The 14,536-nt window shown below is 38.5% G+C and overlaps 1 protein-coding gene across 1 annotated transcript; it reads right to left on the minus strand.

The window, feature by feature from the left end:
* Positions 1–6,470: 6,470 nt before the first annotated feature.
* Positions 6,471–7,173, minus strand: LOC5568553 (glutaredoxin-related protein 5, mitochondrial). The gene is made up of 2 exons (XM_001652335.2): positions 6,802–7,173; positions 6,471–6,738 (listed from the first exon to the last, which is right to left on the minus strand). The coding sequence occupies exons 1-2, from the start codon at positions 7,061–7,063 to the stop codon at positions 6,560–6,562; spliced, it is 441 nt and encodes a 146-aa protein (XP_001652385.1). The 5' UTR covers positions 7,064–7,173; the 3' UTR covers positions 6,471–6,559.
* Between the last annotated feature and the right edge of the window lie 7,363 nt (positions 7,174–14,536).

The raw sequence follows: 14,536 nt of genomic DNA on the forward strand, positions 1-14,536 counted from the left end.
GTGGAAACAGAAAATCGACAGATCTACAAAAGGAACACATCCCACGTCAAGCCACTGGTACGGACAATGGAAGAGGATCAGCAACGGTTGACGGAAAACGATGATCCCAATGAGACTGTTAAACCTGTTGGAGATTCGATTTCGCCCCAAAAACCGGAAGCACAGAGGCCTCGTAGGGAAGTAAGACGACCTCAACATCTAGATGACTTCCTTCTGTAATTAATCGTTTTTATTCACATCTTTTGAGATTTCATAAAAATGTTTCTAACTTCATCAAAGAATAAGAGATATGTTGTGATTCATTAACATAAAATGTATTTGGCCGCACTGGACCTGAATGAAGGATCATTATTAAAGTTATGTTCTCCGGTACACGCGTGTTTTATTTACAATCGTAATAGTTGATATATTTAACAAATGTTTTCAGTTGACATATTTTGCTGACAAATGGAAAGTTGTACAAAGCTGTACCAATTTTAAAACCGGACAAAAGTTCTTCAGAAGTGTCCAGCTATCGTCCAATCAGCTTGTTCCATCAGTAATCTTATTGAAAAGGTTATTTTGAACAGAATGATGGTCAACATCAACGAAAAGTTTGTTTCTCAATGGACAGTTTGGATTCTGACATGGACATTCGACCACTCAATAACTTTTACGTGTACCTAACAAATTTGATTCGATCCAACAAATCTGAAGGCTAAAAGCTGAAAGCTAGGCTTCTGGACATAGAAAAAGCGACAGTGTTTGGCATGAATGCTTACATACATTGTACCGCGTATCAAAAATATCACGATTATCTAGCCCGTTTAATATTCATCTCAGTAGTGACTAAATAAGTGATAATTCTACGACTGGTGAAAGTCTATTCAACGGACATGAAAACAACTAAATGACTTATCGAAACTGATTAGTTTTAGTATTCGTTATATATCGAAGGTATTCGTAAAGTGCGTCGTAAAAGTCAACGTACCAGTAATTTGAGTAAATACACAAAAAAGATGTCCACAGTATAGTAAAATGTCCAGGCTATAGTTTTTAAATTTACTTTGTGCAAACTTATCTTTTTTCAGTGTGAATGGGCTACTGGAGCATTAGCGAATATTGGTACACTGATGGTAATTTTCATTTAATTGTAAAAGGACACATATTTTACGATTGCCCGAAAGTTGCTTATAGTGGAAGTCAATAAAATACATATTGTGTGGTACTGAATGAACATTGTCATAGATCTTGTCTTCCAACCCTGTTATGATGGCTGACAATCAAAAGCCTGTTGAAAGATATCCGAGAATGTAGCAGCGGATTGAACATCAAACGATCTAGTAGGCATGGCACAACTTTGACGCCTCACTCCTATAGTAACGTCAGAATGGAATGAAAGGTTTTTCGTGGGGCTCCCGCTTGCCAACATCGATTCTGAGCTTCACATTTGGCGATCCTGCCAGGAGTTTTAAATAATATTTCGTGTTCCTGGAGTGCCTGGATTCGTTAAGGCGAAGTAGGCCGTCATTGAAATTTGTACGCGTCGTTGATGATTGTTGGTAATTCATCTCAGATTTCGAATCAAAGAAAATCAGTTGGTTTTGCACTGACACACCTGAAAAAGTATCAGCATACTTTATGCATGTTATCGCGTACAGTGATACTTTTTCAAGTCAGTATAAACGAACAAGACAGAGTTTTATCACTTTGAAATGCAAGCTGAAAAGTCATCATTGTTGCCAAAACGAATGACGGGCTACTTAGCCTTAACAAGCGGGAGTGTCCACTAGAAAATGTGTTTGTGTCGAGTGCTTCTTAAACCGCGTGTGAAAATATGAGAGTGATTGTGGAGTGAAGTTTGAATCTGATAAAAAAGGCATATATCTGTAAGTAAACAGCAATGTGGTATTTTTCTATAAACAAGAGAAAACTGCTTGAAGAGGAAATATGACATGAATATGTATTAGCCGCTTCACTACTCGTTGAAGCAGCAATGTTTCTCTCTGTGCTTGTTGTTGTTCTTATTGAACACCAGCATCGCCTCAACGCCTGAGTTGCGCGATGCAGGCTTTGAAGTGAATATTTTGTTTTGCTTTTGAATTCAAAAAGATTACTTCGATGAAAATATTTGGCTGTAAAAAAAAATTAAGAAAGTGTTTCATCTGTTTTATCCGATTCAAAGATTATGTTATTTCGAGCTGATTCATCTAAGTTATAAAGTGCGCATCCTGCTTTTATCAAGGACCTAATAGTTGAACGGAAGAAGAATAACGTTAGGAACTGAACTATTTTTTTTTTTTGCAGAAGTCAGTTGAACATATCCGTGCAAAATGTATAATAATATGTATAATAAGTATAATTTTTATAATAATGCAAAAGAGAAGTGAAGTGTTAAAGTTCTATTAGTGGTTTTCTTGAATGTTAACAATTTGTATAACTTATCATTTAGTTATATCAATCGTACAAAAAAAAACGCCCGTAACATTTATCAACTCTGCAAATTTCTATATAAACAATAATAAAATTTCGCTTTGTTTGTATGTGTTCATTTTATCCTTTCTTCTGTGATAATACGCACATTTCTATATTTTATATCTCCTGTTTTCAAATGAAAATAAAATAGTTTTAATCAAGTAAGATAGAGTGAAAAATGAATGTTAGTGTGTGCAAATTTTCCTAGCCATGGGCGATTTTGAATTGATGTTCCAAAAGTAGATTTTTCGTTCCAATTAATCGATTTTTTTATGTTGGCACTACATGAAATCCTAATTCAAGGGATTTGGTCTTAATTTGAGCCGTTGTTCTTGTAAATTTGCTTACGATTGGAAAAATCGAATCGATTTAAAAAAATGGATACTAAGGATTCGATTGAATAAACGAAACGATTCGACGTATCGAATTTGAATCGATTCAGTATTATCGATGTTTTGGTCAAATTTGCCCAATAGTGCACATGATTGTTTTCTTTCCTATTTGCTTCAGTACATTGTGTATCCAGTAATGTTTACGAGTTAAGTGTAAAGCATACTGAATCGGTAATTTTTGTGAATTTTGTGTCGATAATCGGTGAGATCCAAACTATTCAAATTTGCTCAATTCATTATTATTTCTAAATAAATGCCATGTTAAAAACATGTATGAATGAAAAAAAATGTCCTTAACGCGACTGGTAGTTGCAATGGAAAAAATGTCCTTAACACAACTGGTGTTTGCAATGCAAAAAAAAATGTCCTTAACGTGACAGGTGGTTGCAATAAAAAAAACCTGACTTAATCCACCGATGGTGAGACTGAACCCTTCTTACATTTCCATACAGGTATGAGATAATTATTATTCATCATTCATTTGGAACCTTGTACCAGTACAGTGGGGATTCGCTCGTTGGGGTTCCGCTACATGGAATGACTCGATGGTTGGATGTTCGCTGGTTGGAAAATATTCCAACTAAAAGCACTCAAATGTCAACAGAAAATGTCAAACTGACTTTGACGTCTGAGTATCGCCGCTTTGAAGTCTCCATATATAGAACAAATGCGTATGTATATGTGCGTTTTGTGGCGATTTGCTGTCCAGATGCGTTCGTGTGGAGCATTTTCACCAGCTGTCAGTCTTTCCTACTAACGGGTCGGATTCGCTAGATGGAAGGCAGTCGTGTTCCAACCAGCGAATCCCCGGTGTATAACTAAACTTTAGGATGTTGTGACTATGTTCTATTTGCCCTAATAGTTTAATGGTTTGCGAAAAAGTCCAGGAAACTGCACGTCAAAAGGCGGATATCGAACTTTATTAGTTTTCATACGCTTATTATCATAGTTTAAGAGGGTCTATAAACCCATGTTGCCATTCTGTAAAATAATATCGAAAAATGAAAAATTGATGTCCTAAAATGATTTTGCCAGCGATTTTTTTAAGATTTATGTGCAGGTTTAAATTAAAAAAAGGGGAATTTTAGAGATTTTTGAAAATAATGATTTTTATCTCTGTAATTTATAATTCGATTGCAATATGGTTGTGAATGATATCCGAGCTTTCAATCGACGAAAAAAGAGCTTAAATTGGATTAAAAATAGCTGAGAAATTGATCAAAATGTAAAAAAATGAATATTTCAGAGAAATTTTTTTTCCAGTACTTTAGAAAATTCTTCCAATGATATCTCTGAAACTAGTAATCCGATTTCAATGAAAATTTGAAGGCTTATGATTGAATGTCAGAGCTTTCATTAGTCGATAAAAGAACTTAAATCGGTTCAAAAATGGCTGAGATATCGATCAAAATGCAGACAGTTGAAAATATAAGAATATGCTTTTTCTAGTACTTCACGATACTGTTTGAATCATAACTCTGTAACGAAATGTCCGATCGCAATGAAATTCAATAGCGTTCTATGGGAATGTTGTAGCTTTCTTTTAGAGCTAAAAGTGTTTAAATCGGTTGACAAACGGCTGAGATAATTGAGTGACATTTTTTGTAACACACACACACACATACACACACACATACACACACACATACACACACACATACACACACACATACACACACACGGACATGTGCTCAGTTCGTCGAGCTCTATCGATTGGTATATGAGACTTGGCCCTCCGGGCCTCGGATCAAAAGTCGGTTTTTCAAGCGATCTTTATACCCTTCTTATGGTTGTAAGAAGGGTAAAAAATGGTTTGCAATAAAAAAAAATGTCCCTAAAAGCGACTGGTGGTTGCAATATAAAAGTAATGTCTAACGCGACAAATGGTTGCAAAATATGTCCTTAACGCGACTGTTGGTCGCAAACTTGTTCCTATCAATCAATGTTATTGATATTGCTAGCGCGACTGGTGGTCGCATATTTGTTCTAAGCAATGGTGGTGTACACTTGCCTCCGCGACTGGTGGTCGCATGGTTGTTTCTATGAAGTGCTATTGATGTTGTTAACTCGACTGGTGGTCGCTTACTTGTTCCATTGTGGTGTACACTTGCTACCGCGGCTGGTGGTCGCGTATTTGTTCTTAATAACTGCTATTGATGTTGTTTACTCGACTGGTGGTCGTATACTTGTTCTTAGCAAGTATTATTGATGTTGTAAGCTCGACTGGTGGTCGTATATTTGTTCTAAGCAATGGTGGTGTACACTTGCTATCTCGACTGGTGGTCGCATGCTTGTTCTTAGTAACTGCCATTGATGTTGTTAACTCGACTGGTGGTCGCATACTTGTTCCTAGCAATAGTGGTGTGTACTTGCTACCGCGACTGGTGGTCGTATACTTGTTCCTAGCAATTATTATAATTGATGTTGTTAGCTCGACTAGTGGTCGTATATTTGTTCTAAGCAATGGTGGTGTACACTTGCTATCTCGACTGGTGGTCGCATACTTGTTCTTAGTAACTGCTATTAATGTTGTTAACTCGACTGGTGGTCGTATACTTGTTCCTATCAAGTATTATTGATGTTTTAAGCTCGACTAGTGGTCGTATATTTGCTCTAAGCAATGGTGGTGTACACTTGCTATCGCGACTAGTGGTCACAAATTGGTTCCTAATAAAAGTGATGCTCATATGCATGCGCGACTGGCGGTCGAAAATGTATCTATAGAATAATATATGTAAGCCCAATGATGTCTAGTAACTTAGTAGATCAAGGTATGTTATATCAAAACAAGTAACAACAGCCAAACAAGTCTTCGAGTGAGTATTTCCGTGAAAGTACGGTGGTTTGAATGTACAACAAGATGAGAGTTAAACGCTGATGCTACTCTGTTCAACATGTATATGTCAGTTTATTAATAGCAATATTTTGTCCAAATTTAGTTCGTCTTAGAGATGTCATTGCATAGAATTAGCTTGCCGTTTCCAATGAATGGAACGACATTCAACCGATCAATAAGTTCAACACTGTATCCTATAGCGGAAAAATGTTTCCAAGTCGCATGTACAAGTGAACAGTTGAGATATGAGACAGTATACATCGGGGAAGTTCTTAGGCATGTGAAAGATATGTCCTGAATTCCTAAAAGCTTTCGTGATGACGAAAACGATGTGAAAACTCATCACTTAAAACTTTTTTTTCCTGAGAAGAGGGAGGATGTGTGGTACTGAATGAACATTGTCATAGATCTTGTCTTCCAACCCTGTTATGATGGCTGACAATCAAAAGCCTGTTGAAAGATATCCGAGAATGTAGCAGCGGATTAAACATCAAACGATCTAGTAGGCATGGCACAACTTTGACGCTTCACTCCTATAGTAACGTCAGAATGGAATGAAAGGTTTTTCGTGGGGCTCCCGCTTGCCAACATCGATTCTGAGCTTCACACATATGTCTTATTATGGTTTTTTTTTATTATAGACAACTAATAAACATTATTAAGGACATCTACATCAGTCATTACTCTTAATTTTAAATTTAACTGTAAATTGGGTTTCGAACTTTCAGTTTAATTTGTTGATCAAAGGAGAGTTCACATTACAAAAAAAAAAAACGCAACTGTACGAGTTAAGTAGTAAGAAGGTCTCAGTTTTTATTGTACTGAAGCTTAAATAATAGTTTTCATTTGGGTGTTATATTTTTAATCATCTCTCAACCTACTTCTTCTCTTCTGCTCCGGCCGCATCCACTAAGGCACTCGTAATGCCGACCTTCTTCAGCTCATCGATGAGTTCTCCGTTTTGGTGCATCTGCAGCATGATGTCGCATCCTCCGACAAATTCTCCGTTGATAAAAACCTGCGGAATCGTTGGCCAGTTGGAATAGTCTTTGATGGCTACAATATGAAAAATATCCGTCGTAATTTCACTGATTCATCCGGAACTTTCGATACTCTTACCCTGTCGCAAGGCATCACTCTGCAGAACGTCGTGGCTGTCGTAATTCACGGCATGCATCCGCAGGATCTGGACCACGGCATTGCTGAATCCACACCGCGGTTGTTCCGGGTTTCCCTTCATGAACACGACGACCTTGTTGTTGTGTACAAGTTTGTCAATCTCCTTGGCATCTACGGCGTTGGCGCAAAGCGTTCGCGCCAGGAAGAAACTGGTGCGGCTGCCGAAGGCACTGGATCCAAGTTTTCTCACCAGTAGACTCATTTTGCACTAGAAATTCTGGAAGATTTGTAACGAAAATACGAATTGTTATCTAACAGGCGGACCGATGTTTTGATAAACAACACCAGCTGTCGCCGGCTGGAGGTTGACTCTGGATGACAGTTCGGCATACAGCACCTTCTCGATTTTAGGAACTGTTTTTTCAACTATTTCAAGCGTGTGCTCTGCAAGATAAATCCACGTAATGCGATTACCTGAAAACACAGACAAACAGACGTCACACTCCCATCGTTGTCCATCGACTACCTTTTTAACGGTTGATTCAAAAATATGGTAGGTGGCCAATCCGCCACCCGCAGCGCTCGCATCGTTTTTGTTCGTGTTTGACGTTTGCTCACTACCACCATCTGTTGGCGCGTCGGCCAAACACACCGATTTTAGTATTGCGCGTACATGTCTTCGTGACTATGAAGTTAACCGAGATTTGTTCTAAGTGTTACGTCTGTTTGTCTGTGCTGAAAATGTCGATATATTGCGGCGTCTATATTAAATCCACATCCAGCGGCGGCGGTAACGCGCAGAAGATATGCGCGCAATTCAAACGCAACGTCAAAATTCAAGTAGGCTTGGAGTTTTTCGTCCTTCAAGGACACAAATGTTTCAAATTTGCTAAATCTGAAACATTTGGTGATTTTCATTATCACTGCGACGGTATATCGACATTTTCAGGTAATCGCATTACGTGGATTTATCTTGCAGAGCACAATACCGTCGCAGTGATAATGAAAATCACCAAATGTTTCAGATTTAGCAAATTTGAAACATTTGTGTCCTTGAAGGACGAAAAACTCCAAGCCTACTTGAATTTTGACGTTGCGTTTGAATTGCGCGCATATCTTCTGCGCGTTACCGCCGCCGCTGGATGTGGATTTAATATAGACGCCGCAATAAGGGCTTGAGGATTTATCTATTATTTATTGAGGTGCTCATTTTACAGGTAAACAACAAACAAACTGCCAGATGATTTGATTATGTGTGCTGTGCGTATCGAAGGAAATTCTTTGTGTTGCTCCGTATTGATATTCATATAGATTCTGCAGTGGATGTTGTAGTTATTTGAGAATATTTTCTCAAAACGTCTTTGCGAGCCAAAATTAGACCAATAACTTAAGGTAGCTTGTTTCTTGGTTTCTAACCAGTTTTTCCAAGCCTGCTTATCATAAGATGATGTCTGAACAGATTATTTGAATACACTTCCATTACTTCCTTACATTACTCCCTGTATCTACTCCTTCATTCAATAAGTGTTAAATTAGTGTTTCTTTTCATTGGCGATAAAACATATATATAAATATATATATTTTTAACGATATTTATTAGCTCTATTCATATTTAACAGGTTTAAAATTCTTAACTATTTTTTTTATTTATCCGAATATTGTATAAAGTAACATGTCCTTAAACTTGGAAGGTTGCTTCGATGCACGATTTGGCCTTCTTTGTACATCCTCTAGTATGGGGCATTGCTCTTGATGATCACTCGATTTTGAACAGCTTTCATGGGAGTTCGTGATTAAACCTTCTGGTACCCTTTTAGCATCCTGAACGTTCCTAGAAAATTGAACACCACGGTCGCTACAAACAACTATTTTGGCTCCATCTCTAGCAATAACAATGTATTTTTCAGAACTGAACGTGGGGTCACTTTTACATCGTTTGGATCTGCATAATACAACAGTATCGCCAACCACTATATCCGAAGGCTTTGCTCCTCGCTTCTCGTCTGCATATTGCTTACTTTCCAACTTTGACATAGCATCTTTTTCTCGTATTTCCGACCGATCCAGATTATTTTCGTGTTCGTTCCAAAGATGAGGAAATGTACCACGGAATTTCCAGCCTACTAAAAGCTCGAAAGGAGTTACCCCTAGACGAGATAACGGCCTTACTTTGTTGTGCATATGTACGTATCGGTCCAGAGCTGATTTCCAATTTGCTTTATCGATTCTTGCTGCCGCAAGCGCTTCCTTGATTCCTCTATTTTGCCTTTCTATTGCTCCGTTTGATTGGGGACTCAGGGGAATAGATTTCCATACTTTCACACCTTTGTCCTCCCATGTCTTGATAAATTTCTCACTTTGAAATGGGGGGCCATTATCACTCTGAATGGCCAATGGGTATCCCCATAGTTCAAAAATTCGACTCAAAGCTAGATTAGTAGCATCGGCATCAATTGTTCTCATTTCGACAACGTAGAGATATCGCGAATAAGTGTCGACTACTACTAAGAACTCTCCATATCCAAAGTCCTTGTCCGTGAAAAAATCAATTTGAAGAATCTCCCATGGCCCGTGTGGAATCGTTCGACTGGACAATGGAATTGGCGGGTTTTTATGCGATAAAAGAAGACATGTTTCACACTTTTTAACGTACTCGTCTGCTTCTTTGGCCAACCCTGGCCACCAGAAGTATTCACGAAGAATACGTTTCACAGAAAGTGCTCCCATATGGCCTTCATGAGCAGATTTCACTGCTTTGCCGCGTAGCTTTCTTGGAAGAATGATTTTACTGTCCTTGAATACCAGAGGACCTAATAATCTAAGGTTCTTGGCCTCGGACTCAAATCTTCGCAATCCTTGTTCCCATTGCCCGGAAGTTAAGGCGTTTCTTACTTTTTGGAGTTCTTCATCTATTTCAGCTTCGATTGTAATTTCGTCCCATGTGATTTCCATCATGCCCACGTCAAGAAAGTAAAGCAAATGTTTCTCATGCGTTTCATCGAACGATTCTGATGGCACAGGTTGAATCAATCTTGAAACTGCGTCTGCAATATTCATGTTTCCAGGGACTCTTTTAACGTTAAAATCGTATGTTTGTAGGCGCAAAGCCCATGCTTCAGCTCGAGATACAGCTCGTTTTCCAATTCTGTGTTGCCCGTTAAATATAAATTCATTTGCTTCAGCGTCAGTCCTTACAGTGAAAAACTTACTGGTGAGGTATATTGAAAACTTCTCAATTCCCCACACGATTGCCAACGCCTCTTTATGTGTATGTGGATATCTTTGTTCAGTTTCCGAAAGAGCTTTAGAAGAACACGCAATGATCCTTGCTTTGTATGAACTATCATACTGGACCAAGACGGCCCCCAGTGCATACGGGGACGCATCAACATATAACTCGGTTTCATCGTCCCGACTGTAATATCCTAGAACATCGATCGCCTTTAATGCCTGATCTTTGAGATAGTTGAATTCAAATTCTAAATTTGTATCCCAATAAAACTGGTCAGACTTCACCAAATCTCTCAGATTTTTAGTTTTGTCTGCCCTATGATATATGAACTTCTCAACAAATGTAATCAGACCAAGGAAGCTTTTCACTTCTGCCAAAGACTGCGGCCTTCGAAAGCCCTTGATTGCACTAACTTTCTCTGATTCTATGCTCCAGCCTTCTGATGATAAAGTAAACCCAAGAAAATCCACTGAAGCCTGTGAAATTTTCGATTTTTGCTGATTTATCTTGACATTGTGATTTTCAAACCGATGCATAACTGAAATTGGTAAATGTACTCAAAATTCTGTGTGGCTTACGTAAAACAATAATGAATTTACCCTCACGAAGATTTGCGTCATGTTCTTCTTTAGTATCGCCGAAAATTAGCACGTCATCTAAATAATTAACCACTCCTTTGCAGCCAACAAGGATGTCTGTTTGCATTATCTCCTGAAAAATATCAGGAGCGTTGCATAGCCCGAAGGGTAGTCGGCAGTAACGGTACATAGTATCTCCAGCGAAAAAATTGGTCAAGTGACGGGAATCTTCGGCCAGCGGTACGTGGTGGAATGCGCTTGAAAGATCAATGGTCGAAAAAAAATCAGGATTGACTCGAATGTTGGCATTTTGAAAGGTGTACGAAATATGCATTTGTTAGGTCCACGAAGATCGATCACTAGACGAATATCGGCCTTTCCTTTTGGAACTACCAACAAGGAGGAACAGAACGATCGGTCCATAGATTCAGTCACTTTTTCAATAATACCTGCGTAATGAAACATGAATGTATGATAACTACAGATATAGCTACACTGAGCTGAATCGCACTGTCGAATATATGTGCAAGACACATATATTTTTGCAATCAAGCTTTGCACTTGCCTTATATTGTTCCTGCACATAAAATTTAAATTTCAAGAACGCTTATTTTTAAATGCAGCACTCGTAATAAATAAATGCAAATGCAACTTTGTTTCATCGTTCGCGCTAGTATATTTTATGTGTGATCACTTGCAGTAATTAAAATATTTACCCTTACCCCATTTCGTAAATAAAAATTAAAATTAAAATCAAATTCTCAACATATTAACATTTATTGAATCTAACTATTCTAACCATGCTTGAGATTTTGCAATACGAATTCCAAATGTTGATCGTGTGGTGTGAGCAGCAGGGATGATGGGAATCGTTTTTGTTTTTGGCAGCACGGAGAAAACGGGAACGCATCTTTATGGTCGTCAACAAATTCGTCACGTGGTGTTTGATTCCAATGCGATTCACATTTGCCTGGAACCTCTAGAATATGGATAACTTATTCATTTGATTTGTTAATAAATTTATTTTTCCTTACAGTTTATCCTTATTGTAACACAAAATCCTTTATTCGTACTGCACCACATCACATAGAAAACATACTCATCCCTTTTTTGTTGAACAATTTACTGCGAAAACACCGCAGCAGAACACGTAAGATGGCGGAATATTTTTTATTGTCTGTTGTCACGAGTCTACTCGATACAATCTTGATCTGGCATCTTCAATATAGATTGCAGCAATGTGACCACTATTATGCATTGTACTGCAAGTGGAAAATACATGCATTACCATTGAACTTCATTGTTATCATATGAAATTGAAATGCTACACATAAAATAAGGTTTGAGGCTGAAAAAAATGTTCTATATGGTTTCCGCACATAAAATATAATGGAGATTTCATTTCAGTGTAAGAAGGCGTAACAGAACAAGCAGTCCATAAATTCATCACTAATACCTGAAGATAAAAGTTCCTGCAGCATGTGTTTTGTCCTATCCTTGAACGCTGGTGGGGTATGCGTAAATATGTTCCGAGCTGGAGCAATTTCTTTGTTATAATGTAGACGAACTGGTGCGATATTGAACATTGGAAACTTCTCTGATGACACGGAAAGAATATAAGGTGCATAAAGCTCGCATGGCCATGCTAGATCATCTGTATCTCGAATCGGAACGTTGAGTCCAACTGCCAGAACACTATATCTTGAAGCTGTGTTGAAACCCAACAGCGATCTGATTTCATTCACTACGTAAAACTTCTCCATCGACACTGGACGATCATCCGATATGAATAAGATAGCACTGAACGTAGCTATAACTTCGATATTGCTGCTTGAAGCATATGCCTTTAGAGGTTTATCCGTTGCATATTTTAAATTATAAAAATTCTCTGGATTAGAGAGTATAAGATCGAAGAATTTTTTCGTAATGATGTTGACCTGGGCGCCTGAGTCAATGAAGAATAGAATTTCCACACCTGCCACGCTAGCTTGAATCAATGCTTCGTTTTCAGACTGGGGTTTGTTTGAAGATATACCAATTTTACCGACATTGAACGGGACTCTGTTTAAACCTTTTCCGTTGATTGCTGAATAATTACAACTGTTCTTGGAAATGTGATACGCCTCGATATGGGTTGTTGCAGCTACGAGTGTCTTGCAGTCCTGCAAACCAAAATCATGTTTTATTGTACAACTAGTTCATTTGCATTTATTTTATTTTATTAATCATGATATAAAATTTTATTGCTGCTATTATTTACAAAAGCTTCTTCATCAAATTCAAGTAATTTAAGCAATTCTACAGTAACAACAAGAGTCAAATATTTATAGCATTTAAAACGAATTACTCATCATTAGCTGAATCCAGTACCTGTGTTGATTCCTGTGGTTGGTCCTCCACCTTCGAAATGATCGCTACTTTTCGTGACGGTTGTTCATCAGTATTGTCACTTGAGCGTTTCTGTCCTGTCCGACCTTGAACCAATTGTTCCGTGCAAGCACGTGCAATATGCCCCATTCGATTACAGATTCGGCACACTTTGTCAGCTAGGGGACATTGCAGCGAAGAGTGGTAAACGCTCCGACATCTCCAACAGAATTTCGTTCGCGGGGAGCCTTGACCGCGTGACTCAAATCGTCCTCTTGCATTGCCACGAAAGTGTCGATTATTGCCTGTTTGTCTTTGCTGACCATAATATTTCTGAGCAGAGTTTGTTCCTTGATGTGAAACTGCCGCAACTACAGCGGGTTGGACCGGTACGACCGATTTTTGCTTACGTTGAAATTCTTCCTCGTTGAATTTTTCTATCTCGCTATCTCGAACCATATCTATGAGATCTTTCATTGATCCTTGCTTGGTTCAGTTTCGATATGCCAGTGCACGCACAGTACTGTCATTGGTGCCTTTCGTAATTGTCCTCGCAATCGCTTCCATCTCTTCATCGCTGGTGTACTCACATAACTTGGCGGCGACACCGATTCGCCGCACGAACTGTATGTTTCCTTCGTTTGATAATTGGCTCAAGTTCATCAATTTGCTTCTCTGTGATAGTAAGTACGCTCTTGATCCATAATAGTTGTCTAAGCGAGCGATGGCGTTCGAGTAGGGAAATACCATTTCATCAGGCATGCCCGGAGCTGAAACTGTTCCATTGAAGATTTCCAACAGTCCTGCGCCTGCCTTGATTTTAAAAATTCCCATTTTCATGTGCTCATCCGTCGTGTTGATTAAATTCAACGATGTTTCCAAAATGTCCTTCCAGCGTAGGTATGCTTGCTTGTCAACTTCGAATTCTCCATCGGACGGCTTACATTCCGGAACACTCAGCGTACTTAATGAAAGATTATTCATAGAGGCCATCATCATCGACTCGCATGTAGCAGTCTGCCGTTTGGTGCGTATTTCACTGGATTGTGCCGCCGGACTATGCTCACCGAATTCCGACACAGAAGATGTAGCGAGATTCACGTTATTGGCCATCTCTTGAAGTTGTGCCCTGAGTGATGCGTTTTCTGCTCTCGACGCTTCTAGTTCTTTCTGGAGCCTTTTTTTCGATGCCGTTTTTTTACCTGCCTCAGCCACCTTTTTTGAAGCCGTATGCTGGTCACTACATAAATTCAAAATCATATATATATATTTTTTTCAATTAATCTTGAAATGCTTACCCATTTCTCTTCAATTTTCTAGTTTCCATGATCCAATATTGAAATTAATTTATCTTAAATCAGATCTTTAGATTTTTTTTTCGCTTATGTACAGCCTTAACAACTGAATGCCTGAAGTGATTTTTTTCGTATGCGCATACTATGTTACGTTTCCAAGAGACAGGAAAACAAACCATATATCAAAACGACGCGAAGCGTCGCCTCAGCAGTTTACACTGAATGAAACACATTGTCGTATTTATAACGTATTGCCAATTGAC

The sequence above is a fragment of the Aedes aegypti genome, chromosome 3 (assembly GCF_002204515.2).
Source record: "Aedes aegypti strain LVP_AGWG chromosome 3, AaegL5.0 Primary Assembly, whole genome shotgun sequence".
NCBI classification, from domain to species: Eukaryota; Metazoa; Arthropoda; class Insecta; order Diptera; family Culicidae; genus Aedes; species Aedes aegypti.

Coding starts and splice junctions, on each gene's coding strand:
- LOC5568553 (XM_001652335.2), bottom strand. CDS start 7,063: ATGAGTCTACTGGTGAGAAAACTTGGATCCAGTGCCTTCGGCAGCCGC. Junction 6,739..6,801: donor GAGTGATGCCTTGCGACAGG/GTAAGAGTATCG, acceptor TTCATATTGTAG/CCATCAAAGACTATTCCAAC.